Source organism: Mastigoproctus giganteus, chromosome 2 (genome assembly GCF_048544385.1).
Source record: "Mastigoproctus giganteus isolate SK-2022 chromosome 2, ASM4854438v1, whole genome shotgun sequence".
NCBI classification, from domain to species: Eukaryota; Metazoa; Arthropoda; class Arachnida; order Uropygi; family Thelyphonidae; genus Mastigoproctus; species Mastigoproctus giganteus.
Genome location: NC_143576.1, coordinates 78,505,850 through 78,525,947, shown reverse-complemented (window position 1 = coordinate 78,525,947; position 20,098 = coordinate 78,505,850). Strand labels below are relative to the sequence as shown.

The 20,098-nt window shown below is 36.1% G+C and overlaps 1 protein-coding gene across 5 annotated transcripts in view; it reads left to right on the top strand.

Moving 5' to 3' along the window:
- The window catches only part of Ih (hyperpolarization activated cyclic nucleotide gated potassium channel Ih), a 998,432-nt gene that overhangs the window by 768,863 nt on the left and 209,471 nt on the right, over nucleotides 1–20,098 (top strand). For 4 of the 5 annotated variants that reach the window (XM_090389196.1, XM_090389207.1, XM_090389217.1 and 1 more), the window contains one exon: nucleotides 5,805–5,888. The exons of the other annotated variant lie outside the window; for it this stretch is intronic. In XM_090389196.1, coding sequence (XP_090245322.1) covers nucleotides 5,805–5,888 — 84 coding nt within the window. The remainder of the gene's footprint in view (nucleotides 1–5,804; nucleotides 5,889–20,098) is intronic. 5 annotated transcript variants of the gene reach the window in all.

Below are 20,098 nucleotides of genomic sequence, written 5' to 3'. Positions count from 1 at the left end.
AAAAACGGGGGACACTTAAGTTTAGAAAAAGCCAGGAGAGAGAGAGAGGTTAATGTGGTTCAGGTTTCAATTTAGAAATCGCTAATTTTGATTAGTTGTGTGGGGTTTAAGCTGGCGTATTAGTCAGAGTAGGGGGAAGAGAATGAAGACTGGGGGAAAGACAGAAGTATGGGGTCGATAGGGAAGCCAACCCCAGGTGGTCCGTAAGCCATGCCCCACCAGGCGAAGTATATATATTTTGACATGGTTACCTAACTAATTAGGTCACTGAAAGCTTAAATTTTTATATATGACCTGGTCTTGGCGCATTATAGCCTTAGTTGCTAATGCGTCAATAAAATCCAAACCAACCAACCAGCAGTTGCCAACACTCTAGGGAAGACATTGCCAAAGTGTCTGCTGAAACATCTTATCCCCCTGAATTTCTGATCCTCAAACTAAAAGCTGAAAAGCAGCATTTGAAGTTATCTTCAAATAACTGGTAGGCATACAATCAGGCTTTCACAGAATGGGTAGTAAAAGCGGTACTATCTCTTTCCCAAGCGAGTGCCGTCGGGCCAGATGACCATTATGAGATGTTAAAGCATCTTTCAGTTTAGTTTATTACGAATTGTGAGATATTAAAGCATCTTTCATCGGAATCTATGGATCAGCTACTCTGTTATTCAACAGAATCTATCTTGAAAACCACTGTCCGGACGTACAGCATAAGGCAACCTTGCTTGCCTTTCCTAAGTCTGGAAAGGATCCAAAATTTCTGACAAATTACCGCCCAGTTGCTCTGACACGCTGCTCGTGCAAGATCCTGGAAAGGAAGGTCTATACCCATCTCATGTGGCATTTAGCAACAAATGACTCCTTTTCCGAAGTAAAATGTGGTTTCCAAAGGAACAGGTCAACACTCGACCATATAATAAGATTGGAAACATCTATTCGAGATGCTTTCCGCAAACGCTAGGGCCTAGTGTTGATTTTATTTGATATGGAAAAAGCGTACGACACAGATTTGAGATTTGGAATTTTAAACGATATCTACAATCTTGGTATCCGGGGTTATCTGGTCTTTTTCAGTAAAAAAAATTACTGAACCGCTCTTTCCAAGTTCGTGTGGGGACCATTCCCTATCAACCTTTTTGCCAAGAGGAGGGAACCCTGAAGGATCAACTCGTAAGTGTTATGCTTTTTTGCTATCAAAGTTAATTCTATTACTGAACAATTTCCTCCAACTGTAAATAGCGCCCTCTTCGTTGATGACTTTAGCATCTTTTCACAGTCGTGCAACATGAGAGTTGTCAAAACACAATTGCAGCACGTTATTGATCATGTTAATCCTTGGGACATGGCCAATGGTTTCAGGTTCTCACTTCAGAAGACCATTTGCGTCCACTTTGGTCGCAAACGGAACCTTCACCTTAAACCAGAATTAAAGCTCGTACAAACAATTATTCCAGTAGCACCCGAGACAAAATTATTGGGGCTTGTGTTTGACAGTAAGTTAACATTTCCTCCACGTATCCATTAACTGCGGATCACGTGCACAAAAGGACTGATCCTCTTTCGTGCCATCTCATCTAATAATTGGTGAACAGACCACTGCATTTTACCCTGCCTCCATTGTGTACTGGTCCGCGGTTAATGGATACGTGGAGGAATTTATATTCTTAAATGTTCTTAAGAATATAAATTTATATTCTTAAATGCATTTAATATACACTCAGTCTATATTACATGCATTTAAGTATGTCACGCTGTTATATTATAAGCGTTGTCATTTCCTTAGGCCAGACGTCGTTACGATCGGTTTAATTAAATGTTAGAAGCGTTATATCTGATCTTTGAAATTAAAAAATAAAATTATTTATTGTGACACAACCAAATAGATCAGAATACTTTACAACTACTCATTTTACAGTGACTATTATCATTAATTTTATTTTATGGTTACATGCATTTGAACTACGGTCAACTCGAAAGCGTAAAATATTGTACTTTCAATTTGACTGCTTGGCTACGTCTGGCCTTAACACATAAAATGCGTTTAATATATATAATCTTCAAATAGGGCGAACTTAAATCTAGGCAAATCAATACGGGTCTCGTAATTTAGTAGCATTCGCAAATTATTAATTATTTGATATATTTCCCCCGATATCGTTCTCTAAGGCCGCGCGCACAGATATTTTCTCTACGATACACAAATTTATAAACCCAATCCTGTCTTTTGCTGCTGTACTTAACAATTTCATGAATATTGGCCAATTTGATCGAAGATAAATTTAATTCTAATTTAAGAGTGCTTACAAAAAATAAAAATTTAATCAATCATTAGAGTAAAATCTAACATTCAAATATAATCTTTAAAGCCTTCAAAATATATATTATAGGTTATATTGAGTTACCAACTCCGACTATGAAGAGGTAACCGACGTAGTGCGAATTAGTATTATTTTATAAACATATCAAAACGGATCGTGATCTCCAGAACAGTATTTCAGCTGGCACAAAAACGGTAACAGCGAATGAGCGTAAGTAGATGAAAGGAGAAAATACACTTTCTACTTTCTTGTTTCCTTAAGTAAAAGAATTTCATAATGAAATAAATTTGATTAAAATACAGGATGGTTGTAATTAAATTTTGCCGTATTAAAGGTCAGCAACAGAAAATGGATAATAGGACAGCGTTGGAACTTTGAACGAATGTAATCCACACCATGAAGAAAAGAATGGCACAAAAAAGTTTGTATGATATGGCTCCAGGGTGTAAATTGTAATATACGCTGCCTACAGGTGATTACGTTGAACTGAAAGTAGCACCATATTAAACTACAAGAAGTGGTGCGTTATATAAGCGGTGATCATTGTGGCTATCAGCGTTCTGGGGATAAACAAGTGCATTTTGGTATGCTGCTATATCGTCGGCATGTTTTGTTAGGTCCTCCTTTATACCAGCCAGAGTGTGGATGATTTTCCAACAGTTCGCCATTTTGATATTTCTGAAACAAAAATTCTCATGGATTGAGGCCATGAAAAAGTTTTGGCCTAGCATTTGAGAAATTTCGTGTAATGATGTTGTTCATATCGCTGGACAAGGAATGCAGTTGGTACTCTCTTCTACATTCTTGAAGGACAAAAATAACATGGTCGACGAAAACATATTAAAAATAAAATTATTATTTTTACTGCATCAGAGTTTATCGTTCATATCCTTATAATTTATTTTGTGAATAGAAGCGTGCATTCGCTGACTAATTTTCATCTTGTGGAAGCTGAAAAATCTGGAATAACTCACAGAGGGAGACTATTCCCACCTGAGATCGTCTAAATACAGCCTCGATTGAAGTGGCCTCAAAACTTTCCTCAAGCGTCAACGTGAATCGAATGTAGATCTCAACAAACATACAGTCAGGTGTCGTGCTGACTAATAGCAAATGAGGACTAGGTCGACGAGCAGTTGACAATGCATTCACCCTAATATGAAGTTTAATACATTCGAAAAAGAATGCTACAATCATAATATTAGCTGGAAACACCGTATAGTAATATATGAATACTGAAGTGGTATTTCACAGCCATCACGTGGAGTTGACCTAATCTGTATCCAACGGTTTTGTGTATTGTTTGAGCCATTTTGTTATAAATGCTCTTCGTCCAACCGTAATGTTCTGTAGACACATTTCACCAATCTACATGGAAACAGAAACTGTTACGATGGTGTGTTTCTTGCTATCAGCTGTTTCACCATATGAATTTTTTACAGATACATTATGGTTCCGAGCACCTTGTGAAAAATTCACCATGGTACTGTGAGCTGCTGCAAAATTGAGCTATTTAAATAATAAATACCGATTTCTTGTTGAATCCTCTGTTACAGCAACACTGACTACTTCGACAGCATCCTCTCTAACTAGTTACAATCTGATAGTATGTACCACGTACCTTTTCGATTTTCATTTAAACTTCGTCACATTGCACAATATATGACAAAAGGAATCTCTTTACTCTACTCCTTTCAAGAGGAATTTAAGAATCTTATCTGGAATGTTGCTGATCATCAGACTTCGTACCATATCAGCTTTAACTGGCTGCTGCGTTCGCATGCTTTTTACAGACTCCTCATACCTGGCATACATATTAATGACATTATGCTCAACGTATTTACATATGGAATGCAACCCAATTTTCGCCCTGGTGCCACTTCAGGGTAGTTGTTTCCAATTCGTTTCAGCAAAAGTTTCTTCACTTACTGGTTTTAATTATCCGAAATCTCGAATATATTAATATATTCGAGATTTCGGATCATTCATTATCCATTATTTTTTGTCTCCAGCCTTCACTAGGCACATTTAATTATATCCACCCTATATTTATACGCTAACAAAATTATTAAAGCCATTTATAGAACGAGACTATGAGAATCCTTTGCAATATTTGTAGCTCTGTTAAGAATTGTATACTTGTTAGTTGGGGAATGGAACTGTTTTGAAAGACATAGGAGAAGGAACGTATCCCATTAGTTCAAGTATAAACGAGGTTCAGTAATAAATGAATTAATTCGGATCACCATGCTTGTATATTATATTCAGCTATTTGTGTCGCAATTTTTATTTTTGTTTTATCTTATTTTATGGTGCTTTTAATATATAGGGGTCGGCGGTAGCCAAGAAGTAAAATGGATTTCTTGTCCGACCTACTAGTTTATTTTATAGATTTATTGCTGTAATTTATATATCTTGTATTTCTCGTAAAAAAAAAAAAAGTTTTATACGAATCCCCCAACTAATAATACCTTGCTTTAATTTTATATGCCCTGGGTCACATTTTTTTCCCTTATATGTTTACTGAGATCTAATATTTTTAGAGTTATTTTTTATATTTTCCTATTTTAAAAAGAAATATTCACGGCGTAATAAAATGATCGCCCTGATTATTTAAAACATCTTAATTTCGTTTACCATATTTAGATTTTAGCATTTTTACCTTGCTGGTAAATATTTACACTGGGCGAAGTTTATGTAGGACGAGAGTACTTCTAATAATTCGTTCCAGCTTCGGTGTGTCGACATGGCTATTCCTGACTGGCGACGAAAGTAAATAGCTTGCCAGGTAAACTAACACGATTTTTTGTGTTATTCTGGTCCCGTCACATATATTATAATAAGTGTAATCACCTGTGTGTTTATTACCTCCGTTGTGCACCATGTTGTTTGTATATTCACCACAGCTTCCTTTGTTTTGTCTTGAATTTTGTAATTGGTTGCCCCTAATATAAGCGCAAGATTGTTTCTTTAGTTTTGAATGCGTTTTGTTTTGTTTTGGCAAATGGCTCAGGGCAAGAGGGGGACATTGTATGGTATATATTTGTCTTTTTGGTGTTTTATTCTCTGTGTGTGATTAGTGTTTATTGATCATCAGTTGGTATCCTTAACTGACACTTGTACATCATTTTATATTTGCTGACAAACTTCAGGTAGGCCTAACAACGTTAGGTCTGTATTGCTTGTTATACCAAATGAATTTATAAAATCTGCAATTATAAATATATCAATACATTGTTATGTAACAACTTCGCGATTAAACTTGAAATTACTAAATATAATATTCTTTCGTCAGTTTAAGGAATTTAAAATCCTTGAACTAAATTTCTATCGGGAATTTTGATATTAAAAGTAATTATTTTGTCAAAATTTATTTATATCACTTACCAAACATTTACACGAATGACTTGTTATTTCACAAATACATTGACAAACGGTTTGAAAGAAAAATAATTTTAGCACTGTCCCTCTCTCTCTTCCCTGTTCCAGATGCACAACCTGGCATCGCTAACCCAGAGTACTGGACCATTCAGCTATGTGTTTGATTATTGCGGGGAAGCTTGTGCAGTGAAGGTGGGTGGTAGGGGGCTATCCCTTTTGCTTCAGCTCTCCCTTTTTTGTTTTCACTTTTATTTTATTTCCTAGCAGTAGAAGAGAGGCATGTTTATTGTAATATTTATTTATTTCCGTTATTTTACTCTTTACTCTTTCATCCATTATTTAAAATGTCATTTATCATGCTAAGCCTAATTTTACCACAGACGAAAGATAAATATCACATTACTTTCGCCTCTATCTAAACTAGGCTTAGCATTTAAATTGTATTATCAATGTACTTTTATCTACTGAATAAGTTAACGACAGAATTCTGATAAATGAAAAGAAAAGGTATACAGTGAATTATTCAGACCAGCATCATAATAAACTTAAATTATTTAGAATTAGAGCTATGAGTTATTTTTACTGGCGATCACACGAATTTTATTTATGTTTTATCACAGAATAAAGAATAAATGATAACTCCATGGATGACGTAATACCTCGAAGGGTAATTCACAATTGCCAAATCTGACATGGTTTTTAACAGATCTATTTCGTATTTCTAGAACTTTCTTTGGATGGTTCCAATGCAGTAGTAATACATTACTTGATTACTCCGATAATAAGATGCAGTTGCTGTCACTTCTTTGAGAGACTTTCTCTCTCTATAATAACTAAGTATTCGTCTCAAGAACTTGTATACAGAGTCTGTTATACTGTACGTGGTTCAAAGAATTCTCCAAAATGTTCCAAAGGTGTATCGAGAGAGGTTTCTTTATAGAAGACATCTCACACAATCCATATTTCAGATTACCGTTTCCAAATCACCAGTCAGTCCAACGGCCTTCAGAAACTAACTGCTGATGAATATACTGCAATAGTTTGGAGATCAGTTATTGCAGATCTGCATACTTTCCTCACGACATTTGCTTAGGAACGGAATATTAACTGCGTGAAATGGATTCTCTGAAAAAGTAAACCTTGTTCTTATCACGTTTATTATTGCAATGCCCTTCATTTTCTTACATTAATAGGGAATTCGTATTCATTTTTTGCAACATAATGATTCCTAGCTGCTTCGTTGAGTCTGCAGTTAGAAATGGTAACATGTTCTTGTTTATTACTCCGGCACGACCACCAGGTCAGTGGAGTTTACAATAAATCATCAATACAAAATTTAATCATGTTCAGCAGTCACGGGCTTGAACCCCGCTCCACTCAAAGAACGCGTGATACTGTACTCATGCTCCTGACCACTCGACTACGTCAGATCCTCAATTGACAGAATTATCAACAGACAGTGTTCTCTGATGATGACGTGTATCTGAGGAGAAACAACAACGGTATAGCAGAGCATTAATGTTTAATTTTGGAAACGTCCAGAATGTGTAGAAGACAACCTCTTCTATATAGTAGAGACAGTTTCTTCTGCATGTTGAGAAGGAAATCACTTCAATATAGAAAAGGAAGATGACTTTAGGAAATTATCCTGAATAGTTCGACCATCAACTTTTGCCACTTATATCATATAATAAAGTGGAAAGGTGAAGTTTCACCAAGGTGATGTGCCAAACGCAATCTGCAGATTTTCGCAGTCATTGGATGGCGTGTTTCCTCAAAGATAGATATACTGGCTAGGGAGAGCCATTGCCATGGATGGCAGAATTCTTCGAGTTCACTCTCTTCCATCGGCCCTGCTGAAACCATTTTAGGCTGAGATATAAACTGTATTTAATCAGTACATTATTCATGGAAGACCTTCAGAAAGACTCAGAGTTAAATCACAGATACTGTAAGTGGACAAGGTTCTTTGAAAGTCCATATAGTAGCATATGCAACATGCATTTAAAACTCTCATGTGATGATTGACATGTTGAACAGATATAATATCTTAGTATAAAAAAGTGCCATAGATTTTTAATTGATTTACTGATCTAAATACATAATATATATGATATTTAATCTATATGTTGAAGAAAATAATAATTTAAATTTGCATTTCACACCTTGCAGTTGTCTGTGTATACTTCTTTTTTACTGTTTATATTTGAGATTTGGCCGTATAGGATAATAAGAGTTTACATTTACAATGATTTCTAACTATCTAAGTGTACTACAAGTAGTGAGTGGCTCCTTTATTAGGAAGCCTACACTTACCGTTTTCATGAAATGGAATGTTCCTTCGGTGTGACTCTCGAATGAGAATGGGCAAGACAAAAAAAATTAAAATAACTTTGAGCTTGGCATGCTAGTCAGCATTAGATACACAGGTTGCAGCATCTCGGAAACTGCAACCGTACTGGGGTTTTCGCGTACGGCTCTTTCGGGTCTATCAAGACGGGTCCAGTAACCAAATAGCATCCAGCTAACAGCGATCCTTGATTTGATTGCAATATAACAACTCATTACAACAGTGGTAAAGAAAGAGACATTTCAGAACGCACAACTCATCGTAGCTTGTCACGAATGAAGTGCCGCAGACGATGACCGAGCTGAATTCCACTTTTGTCAGCGAAAAATAAAAAGGTACAGTTGCATTGGACTCAGGAACACCAATGATGGAGGATCAGAAAAAAGTTATCTGATAAATTTCAGATTTTTCTCTTTCGCGCTGATGGGAGGACCTGAATATGATAGAAACAGCATGAGTCATGGATCTGTTCTGCGAGGTGTTAACAGTGCATGCTGCTGGTGGCGATATAATGGTGTGGGGAGTGTTTTTCGTGGTCATATTGAACCTTTGAGACCAGCGGAACATCTGTATATCACATGCTACTAGAAAATTGTTTCCGACCTAGCGTAGCCCTTCGTGGCCGCAGCGTTTCTATATGAAAGGTAATTCAGCGTATTGCGATGACTTCCCCACTCACCAGATGTCAGAGTTCAATTGAGCGGCTGTGGGATGAGGTGAAACGAGCTCTTCGAAATGAAGTTAAATAAACAACCACCTAATTTCCAACAACTGTGGAAAGCAATTGAATCAATATGGACACCTCGTTCATACCATGCCATGAAGAATTATGGCTTTTTTTTCTGAGGGATAAAAAAGGGCCTACTTGGTATTAGGTAGTTTGCCTAATAAGGTAGCCTCTCAATGTATATTATCATCATGCACTTTCAAACAAGCAACCCTGGCTACTGGTTGTAATGCGTAGCATATTTCATTTACACATATCAGAAAAAATTGTTAATTTGGTTATTTTTGAGCGGAATTTACATTTTTTACATTTTTTAAAAATTCAAGATTTTTTAGTAGGATTTTGGATCCCCTTCAAGTCCTAACTGTATTTTACCCACGTGATTCCCTCTTGACATCAGAAAATATCAAAAAAGCAATACATACACTTGCCATGGCATTCTCTTTCCCAGCAGACTAGCTATCACTTGTGTCCGAACTGGCTTTTATCATAGCTACCATTTGAAAACGCACTTCTTAATCTTTTTTTTTTGACACAAAAGCTTCTTTCTGTTCCTTCCCTCCTTACTGATTTTTTGAATTGCTCTTGTACTGGGTTTTAGCGATAAAGTGCATCTTTTAATCCTGAGCAGATTTTTTTCTTAAATATTTGTAGATGGTTACTAGTTGATCCAACACTGCAGCTATTGGAAAAAAATTACATAAAATAGGAGCAGTTGGGAAAATATCAGAGAACAAACAGAATTATCAGTAAAAGCTAGTACTGTAGCAGCGAGTAAAGTATGAAGTTGAAAAGGTCACCATAATCAGCCATTTTACATTTGCGTGCTGCTGTAATCCTTTTGAACATTCTCAACGCAGACGTTGCAGGTATTCCGAAAAGATAAAAGAAAAGGGATAATAATACAGCCAAGGAAGATAGGCAAAAATATACCTTAGAGTGGGATAAATGATTCCTGAAAAGAACGACTGTGTCTGCAGACATTTCGATCACAGATATGTGCACTGACAAGAGTAGCTGTAAGCACCTCCATATGGAAAGCTATATGACTTTAGTTTACACGGAAGAGAATGAACTCACGAGTCCAACGTAATGGTAAATGTCGCTTGGAATGGTGTTTCAATGATTATTTGACTCTGGAAAGAACTCCTTTGGAAAACCAGTTTATACTGCGCGCTTTTTTAAACCCCGCATACGTTTGTGGAATCCTGATTGAACGCTGCTTACCCCAACCTATCGTTCCATTCATGAAGTTTAGAATGAGTAGAATGGGGTTGCTTCTTGCAACTGGAGTTTTTACTGAAATGACTGAATCCTTAAAAATGCATCCTCCGATAACAGGGAGAGGGAGTATATTAGAGTAGAATGATGTATAAGTCACACTATGGTATTTCTGTGAAACAGATCCGGCACGGTCTACCACAATAGCCGTCCAGACATAAAGACAGTGTGACAGGCTCCTCTTTTTTCTTTTTCTTTATGGATGTGTTGGTTTTTTGTTTTTTTTATGATTCAGGAGGAAATTGTTTGGGATTTTTTACGCCTAATTCATTTGGTCGGTCGTGTTGAGGAGTGCATGTTCTTTTCTCCCGGAAACTAAGGAGTTAAAACCGCCCCGTAAAACAGGAATACATCATGAAATAGCACTCAACTTTCAGAATAATCTACTGGCACTTCTAGCATTATTTGTTTCGGCGCATAATCTAAACAATTCAATCCAACTCTGGGAGGAAAGACGTTACGAGACTAACCTCTCTGGCGTAGAGTAATGAGCAAAATTATGTGGAGCATCTCTTTAAAAAATGCTACATTGATGCTCATATTAGTGTTGGAATTTTTTTTTTTTTTTTGCGTGATTCTATGGTTTAAATTGGTTCCCCATATCATATCGCAGAAAACAACTTAATTGGTCTCCTTGTTTGACGGTGGTGAAGCTGAGGACTTTGAAATGAGCTAACAATTTCTGATAACCTGGATTTAGACTAACCTATACTTGGACACTTCAAAATGTATCTATTCTGGTGTTGTGTTGAGGAGTCTTTCTATTCCCTGTTGGGGTATGAAGTTGACGCAAATGACTGCCTAATGTGGATCGCTTCCCACCCTGTGATTGTACAAAAACAGGGAGAGGGAGTATATTATAGTAGAATGGTGTATATTATCTGTACGATAGATGGAAGAGTTGCAACAGTTTGGCTGAAACTGCCTAAACACAATACAATAATGGAATGAATGATTGTGGAATATATTTGTGTTAAAGTAAAGTGCTGAACAATGGCGCAGCTAACCCGACTTTTTTGACTGTACAAGTGACGATTGCATTAAAGGAGGAGTGTAGCAAAATATTAGCTGCATCCGATAATAAATTGGTCAAATTCATTCCCCTAAGGATCAAAGTTATTATTAAGACCAGAACTGGGTCTGATATTTACGCTTTTGAGCCCGTGGACTTTCCGCGCTGGCCTTATAAAAATTATTCGCGGGCCGTAGGTTGGACACCATTGCCTTATAATCCCCTCCCCGCCCCTTCCCTGCTGGCAAAATTCCTGTATATCATTGACAAAACCCCATGAGCTGTCGTGGCACTGCTCAGAGAACTTCTTATCTGACTGCAATTATCCCCAGATCTTTTTCATTTTACATTGTCGTAAGTACAGTACCACACAACTTGATATGTTAATCTGGGATTACTGCTCCCCATTCATTTTGCTATTTGTGGTGAAGAAGATCATCAAAAGCATGACCCTAAAAGCTAGGGTCAATAAGTTATGTACGAAACGGTTATTTAAGGTGGCATGGAGTCTAGTCTCGATAAATTGATTTGTGGATAGTGGACTTTATTATTTGCTGTTTCGAGTTTTAACTAGTTCATTTCTTTCGTTGATGTGCTTAGAGCACCATCGGACGAACTGTTTATAAGCAGTCTGTGGATATTTCTTGTTAATATATTGTGCTATTTAGGTACTGATGGTAGTTAATTTTGAAGTGATTTATGAGTTGTAGCGCTGAGTTGGGGAAAAGCCTCCCAGTGTCCTTATTAATTTATTTTTCCCTCCCCTACAATTAACCTCTTGTCTCTATAATAACTTTTTTGGAAAGATGCTTACTCAGAGGATGGTTACATTGAAGGTTCCTCTTGTGTGAAACTTGCCATATCTGGGCAACGAACACTATTGTACAATTCAGACAAAGAAAACGCATTGGAAGAATATAATCAAAAAAATAGTTAATAAGTTAATTGTTTAGTGGCTCTAACTGTAATAATGACCCTGTTAAATAATTTACTTTTTTTGATAATAATTCAACTCCAGAAAAAAAATCCAAAATTGCTTAACTCGTTTCCAGTTTCATGGAACGCTTTTCATCATTGAAATCCTTCCTATATATCAAAGATAACAGTATCTGAACTGTTTACTTGTGTGCATCACCTAAATTAGCATAAATTCACATCATTAGCAAAAAGGCCTTGTACGTCGAGGATAATCATACAGAAACAAATCGTTTCATTTCCGATGAAACGCAAAAGTATAAAATAAAACTTTATTAAAATACAGTAAACATAAAATACAATGCACGAAAAATTATTAAGAATAGTAATGAAATATACTGTAATGAATAGTAATGAAATATGGGGCTTCGAGGGGAACAGGTATTCTGTGTGTTATCAGACACTCAGTCATTTTCCATCTTTCACCACTTCTGCCTCATTACCTGTAGAATGCAGTATCTTCACTGCTGAGCTTTATGCTATTAACTTCGCTCTAGGTCACATTACTCAACTTCTAATATCATCTGCCTTAATATAGACTGACTCGCTCAGTGCTGTCTCTGCCATAAATAGTAATACCAACTCCTCTCACCCTGTAATAAAACAAATACATTCTAAATTACTTGTGTGTAATGAGTCAAACCAAACTGTGACATTCTGCTGGATTCCAGATCATTCTGGGATAGCAGGAAATGAAAGAGCAGATCTTGCAGAAAACAACAAGATACTACTCTTTTTCAGACTTTTCAAACCCCATATACTGATTATAAACATATTATCCGTAAAGTATGTTACAAGAACTGGTCACTAATCTGGAGAGGTTATCCAGGAAACAAACTATACCAAATAAAACCAGAACCAAAGCTGTGGCTCTTCAGCTTCCAAAAATGCATACGAGAAGAAACAATTTTAGGAAGGCTGAGGATTGGGCATAATCATCTCGCTCACCTGTATCTATTAATTAATGACAGCGCTCCCCAATGTACATCATGTCAAGTATGACCATTCGCCATTTGTTAGTGTACTGTCCCCATTTTCAAAACATCCGCTTAGACACTTTTAAATCAATTACTAATATGCAGATAATAAATTTAAAGCAGATTCTGGAAGATGATCTTAATAAAAAAGAACTATTTACTTTCCTAAACCGGATAGGAATATATCATAAAATATAGTTTTTATTTCATATTCACCATTAGAAAGACACAATATGGCCCAAGTAGCCTATGTGTCGTTAAACCCAACAAGAACAACACTCAGTCTAAAACACTGTTGGATCCAATATCTTTCTATTACAGAACATTTAGGAGAAGTCCAGTTGGCTTGCCTCCCTAAAATCCACTCATGCACATCTTCTCGATGGTAAGCCCCGTTACGTCACTTAGGTGGCAACGAACGTGTAGAATGGTTCTCTCCAAGACGCATGGTGAGCGTGAAGAGGAAAAGACCAAATCCTCCAGCACATGACAGCACGACGAAACAAATGGCCCTCGGTCCCCAGCGGCTTTCATTCCCCCTCTTACGGCAGCGAGAGGATCAGAGTGGAAGCAGAGGGTGCTAAGAATCTCTGGGTACGACCAGGATGCCATGCATGGAAACTGAACTTGGCCTATTACAACGTAAGATCGCTCATCGGTGAAGACAGGATATTAGAGCTGGAAAAGGAATCTGAAAATGTGAATTGGAATATAATCGGTTTGGCTGAAACAAGAAGAAGAAACGATCACTTATAAGTTTATATCTGCTGTACACCAATGGAAACAGTGAAAGGAGCCAAGGTGGAGTTGGCTTTCTGGTCCATAAAGATATAAAAAAACATTTTGGAATTCAAAAGTACATCACCAAGGGTGTCAAGACTAATACTCAGGAAATTGAGAGTCTTCTAAATGAGCACAGAACCCACTACATTGTCATTATGGGGAACTTCAATGCTAAGGTTGGAAAAAGACAAAACAGCGCAGAAAGGGGAACTATAGGAAATTTTGGAATTGGTGAAAGAAATGAAAGAGGTGAAAGACTTGTGGAATTTTCAGAATCTCGAGTATTGTCATTAATAAACCCTTTTTTCAAGAAAAGGGTGAACAGAAAGAGGACATGGAAGAGTCCAAATGGATTAACAACTAATGAAATCGACTTCATCCTCAATAGAAGATATATCGTGAATGATGTTACCGTCCTGAATAAGGTAAATGTTGGAAGTGCTCACAGAATGGTAAGATGCACACTTGATATAGATGTAAGAAAAGAAAGGAAAAAACTGACTCGAGTAAATAATACGAAGGTCTTTGAGATAACAGAAGAGGAGAAAAAGCAGTATGTACTGGAACTTAAGAACAAGTTTGAGCTTCTGCAGACTGCTCAAGACCAAGATATCGACGAGGAATATTACAACTTTCTGAAAGTGATAAAGCCCAAGAAACCTATAGGTAAAAAGAATTCCAAAGAAGAAAAAATTAGTCATGAAACACTTGTCATGATTAACCGAAGGCGACAAATGAAGAGCAAGATAAACACTGATAAGGAGAAAATTGAGAATACTGAGTTATGCAAAGCCATTAGAAAGAGACTCAGAAGAGACATAAGAAGATTTAACACAGAAAAGTAGAACAAGCATTAAGGGAAAACAAAGGACTTAAACAAGAAGCCGTGAACAGTAATACAGAAAGACAAATGATACTGAAACTGAAGAATAGCAATGGTAAACTTATAAATAGCAGAGAAGGCATAATTCAAATAGCAGAAGAAAATGAAGAATCAGAAAACCCCGGGGGATGATGAAGTTACTGTAGAGTTGTTAAAATTGGGAGGAAGAGACATGACACAAAAACTGGCAAGGCTCTTCAAAAAATCCATTAGAAAAAGTGTGACGTCTAAGGAGTGACGTCACACTTTTTCTTGCCTGGCATTTTTGGATTATGAAAAGGCATTTGATTCCATACAGAATTAGGCAACGTTTCAAGCACTGGAAAGACAAGGCATAGATACCCCATATATTATGATTTTGAAGAAAATATATAAGTCCTTTATTAGACTAGACAAAGGCAGTAGCAAATTTAAAATTGAAAAAGAAGTTCTAAAAGGAGACCAAATGTCTCCGAAGCTGTTTACTGCTGCCCTTGAGGAAGCTTTCAGAAGATTAGACTGGTCGCAGAAAGGAGTCAATGTGAATGGAGATTACCTAAACCATTTACGATTTACAGAGGACATTGTGGTCATAAGCCACGATCCCAAAGAATTAGAGGAAAATCTTAATCAGTTATGCACAGTTAGTAAGGATTTTGGACTAAAGATGAATATGGCTAAAACAAAAGTAATGATGAGCAAGTATGCCACAGAAAGGGACATAATGATTGAAAGAGCAGTAATTGAAAAGGTAGAGTCATATGCTTATTTGGGACAGTTATTAGCTGTAATAATGATAAATTGCTGAAAGTCAAGAGGAGAATAACTTTTGGATGGGTAGTATTCAGAAAATATAGTCACATACTGAGGAGCAATATCCCAGTTAGTCTGAAAAGTAAAATAATGAACCACTGTATACTCTCCACCATGACTTATGGAAGTGAAACTTGGGTACTCACCAAAAGAATGGAAGAGAAGCTGAGAACTACACAGCGAATAATGTAACGAATTATATTTGGAATCAAACTGTTAGATAAGAAGAGAAACACATTGATTAGGCAGCAAACTCAAGTAAAGGACATTCTTATCAAAACTAAAGAACTAAAATGGTCTTGGGCAGGACACATAACTCGAAGACATGATGACAGTGGACTAAGAAAATAACAAGTTTTTTCTTCCAGGTTTTCTTCTAGCTCCGAAAAGGAGCTAGAAGAAAACCTGGAATACGACGGCGGAGATGGTTAGATGAAATTCGTGAGTTTGTGGGTAGTAAATGGGTCGCCATTGCACAAAACAGAAGGAAATGGAAAGTTGTTGGAGAGGCCTTCATCCTGCAGTGGGTTGAAAATGTCTAATAATGATGATGAATGAAATATATAGAGATAAAAGTACTAAAAGCGCTAAGAACAAGTCCAAAATATACATTAAGTAGCAATGTTCCCCTTTATCAACTTCGAAGGCAAGGCAAGTAGTAAGATACAATATCATTATATTCTGCAGAGGGGCAACATATAGGCATGCGCTACAATAAACCAATGCAGATCGTGAACGTGAAGAAAAGGGGGAAGAGACAAAATATCAGCCGTCAGACTGCATAAGCAGAACTACGAACATTTGCCGCTTTATAAGCTCGCCATCTTTCATCATGCTGTGAATTAACCAACTGCGTAATAAGGTTTATGCGGGTTCCACGATGCGATTAATGTTAGAACATGCCGGAGCCATATTGAGCTCTTTCAACCAGGAATGATGGCGAGCATAATGTGCGCGGTCAAAATTTCAATATTGGAACATTGGTTATAATTAACTTGCTGCTCACACCAATAACGCTCAGCAATAGCAGAACGGGTGAAGTTGGCCTAATTAAAAGGCTCCAAGATGCAGTCACAAAGCCTCCGATGGACTTGCCAATCTAATTGTTGGTTGGAAGCGCTCCATATAGTTGTGGTGGGTTCCAACATTAATTGCAATCATGGAACTCGGGTACACCCTATTATGGAAGCGGTTATTTCACAGAATAATGAGAGATGGCGAGCTTATAACGTGACAAATTCTACTTCTGCAGAATCTGACGACTGTTTTGTCACTCCCCTTTCCTTTTTTTTTTATTTTCACCGTTCACGATCTGCAGTGGTTGGTAGGGCATGCATATATGTTGTTCTTTTGCAGAATATAATGATGTCACGTCAGTGGCGGATCCAGAAAAAAATGACAGGAGGGGCACCATTTGTGACATGGGGTCACCATTTTGTCCACTAGAATGGCAATCACATTAGCATCAGTATTGCCAAATGTAATCAGTTGAAAATAGCTGAGACACAATTCAAAAATAGATAAAATCCTATGTTAACAATGAAAGAAAAATTATTTTTTTTGTAGGGAAAGGGAATTTAAACGATTAGAGTATATTTTCCGAAAAACGACAGGGGTGGTACGTTTCCCGGTGCCCCTACCCTGAATCCGCCACAGTGTCACATCATACTATTTGTCTTATAAGTTGATAAAGGGACACATCACTCCGAAAGCTACTTAATGTATTTTTTTTTCTTGTTCTTATCGCTTTTAGTACTTTTTTTCACTTTTATCTGCAATACGGAGGATGCGCAAAGGTCAGGGAATGACCACCGCATATCCCCGGAGAGCAATATGACCTTAGTTACTAATGCTCCTAAAAAACCAAATAACAACAACTTTTATCTGCATGTATTTCATTACCATTCTTAATAATTTTCCGTACATTGTATTTTATTTTTTGCTGTATTTTTAATAAAGATTTATTTTATACTTTTACGTTTCATCGGCAGTGACAAGATTTGCTTTAGTATAAATTACATCATATTAGGAAATGTTCTTATTTTGGTATTCTCCCCTATCACGGTGTGCACAGTGTCAAGAAATACAAGGTGGCGAACCATTTGTTGTCATCCTTGTTATTGTTTAATATCAGTGTGATGATTATTCGAATGAAACGGCAAGTTAAATTAGACAAATTCCTACAGACATTCCTAGGAATCTAATCTACACGATTTTCGAATACTTTATGAAAACTGTGCAATCTTCCTGCAAGTGAAATGATGTGAAACCGTTTGATGGTATAATTAATGTCTTAAAATTGTGCATTTAGTGGTTTGGTATTCCCTTGAAGTTTACGAAATAGAAGTTGGATAATAATCCTTCAAAATCATAACCACTGGATTCAACTATCAACAGCTGCGTTGCTTACACTATGATAATCAGATTTGGCACGAATTCTCCTTCGAGATATTAAACATACCACGGACTTTCAAGATAACCTGCACAGATTTATAAAAATCTTTACATTCAAATTTTGTTTGATTATTCTGTTGTTTTTATTGCTTAATATAGAATAAATTTGCTGAGCTGAACATTGATTGTATATATTACATCTGATGCTTTACGATGCTTCAGAACTAACTTTTATTCAGAATATGTTTTCAACATCACATCTGAGCTTTATGCTTTTCCTCTGCATGATTAAATAGCAGATCCCTTTGACTACTGTAGGAATGTCAAAAACGCGTTGTATGTCAATTGTGTGTCTGGTTATTTGGGAAAAGGAGAACAGCCCCATATAATACTAATAATTTTGAGACTCTTACAAATAAAGAGGAAATATTTGGTGGGAATATCAAAAGTAAAATATACAGGGGCCGTCTTCAAGTACCTGAACCATTATTGATATACATGAAAAGCAACACAGCTCAATATGTCCTATAGAATATTTTAATCTAACAGACTACCATTTGAAAATCTAAAATTTTCTCTAAATACTATTTGTTTTGTTAATAATAAAAGGGCTAAGCCTTTTTCGTATATTAAGCTATACATAATTTCCCGTTCTGGAAATTGTGTCTTCTTAAGTTATAAAATATTAGGAAAAATTTAAGAAGCATACGCCAGGAGAAGGCAAGCATAAGCTATAACCAGGAAACAAATCAGATCACTTGCATTTCTTTTATGCAGTATTTGGTTTTAGATTATATGTCGACTTTTACGTGTGGTGTGTTGTTAAAAACAGATCAACAAATTTGTCTGTATAATAATGCATATAAAATATGTTTTCTGTTGTAATTGTAATACGAGCCTGCAATAAGGTTCTGTAATAGTGTTTTACTACAATATGATCTGAATTTAACAGATATGTAAATAACGGATTAAGTATACAATAGTTTAACTGAAGTTAACCTTACGAACTGGTCATGAATAATCCTTTATGCACACCACTTTATTAATTGAAGTTTATTCTGAGTTTTAAAGTTTTTAATCCACAAAAAATATAGTTTTGAATAACTAGGTGATCTGAAATATATTTTTGATTATTTATGAAACCATAAGAAAGTTCCTTGTTTTTAGTGTCCTTGCTGTATTTAATTTTTCTCGGATCATATCCCATTATATTTCTGCTGCGTATTACTTTTGGATATCTAACTAAATGGGATGATCACGAATAAGTTGTACGTTGAGTGACTTAGTTGTCATGTCTGAAAATCCTGTTATTGACAACTTCAAATGCATATAATGAAAATAGTACATTACTATATTTTATGATCAAGATTTATTTTGCTAAGTTGAAATTACTGATGTGCATACTTTTTTAAGCTTTCAAAATTGGGAAAATTTTATTATCAACTCTACATTATGAACCAAAAGTCGGAAACGACATATTTCTTTAATAGTATATGTAAGAGTTTGGTAACTATTTAGGGTTTTGGTTTTGTTCTGTATATGTTGTATATCATATCAATATAAAAAATTGCGCTTGTTTTTTTTTTTAATTATCTTGACTATTGGTTCAGATATAGATATATAAAACTATGTGATTCATCAAACACAGAGTGCAAAAGTTTTATTTGTATATATAATGTTTTGTTTTATACATTGCTTGAAACAAGTGAAGAAAATCACATCAAGAAAACTGCTATGTCATATACTGTTCTGGAGAGCACTGGTACCCTAATATATAAATTAATGCAAATTGTTCATTATGCAAATGATTTGGAGGGTAGTTTGGTAGCTCCGAGAGGCAAATGAAGCTGTAGAAGACTGTAGAATCTTTTACAATTGACATGCAACTCAGAAGTCAGTTCTGTGAAATTTAACGCGGACATATGCGGAACGGTGGCATTCCGCATCTGTCCACGTTAAAGACTGATTTTGAAGCTTCTCAATAGGCGACATCATCGTACTCAAGTGGAAGGCAGTGAAATATGTCAAAATCGAGTATTAATCATGTAAACTCGCGCACTTTGATAATAAAAGATCGTGGAACAGTTGCCGATGTTATCCTGGGGGGAATAACAAAATATTCATGTGTAATTCATCAGTAAAAATTGCTCTGAATATTTACGAATCCTTGGAGTTATTCGTCAATGTATGCTGAAGCGTTATTTATTTAATTACAAACAAATTAGTTT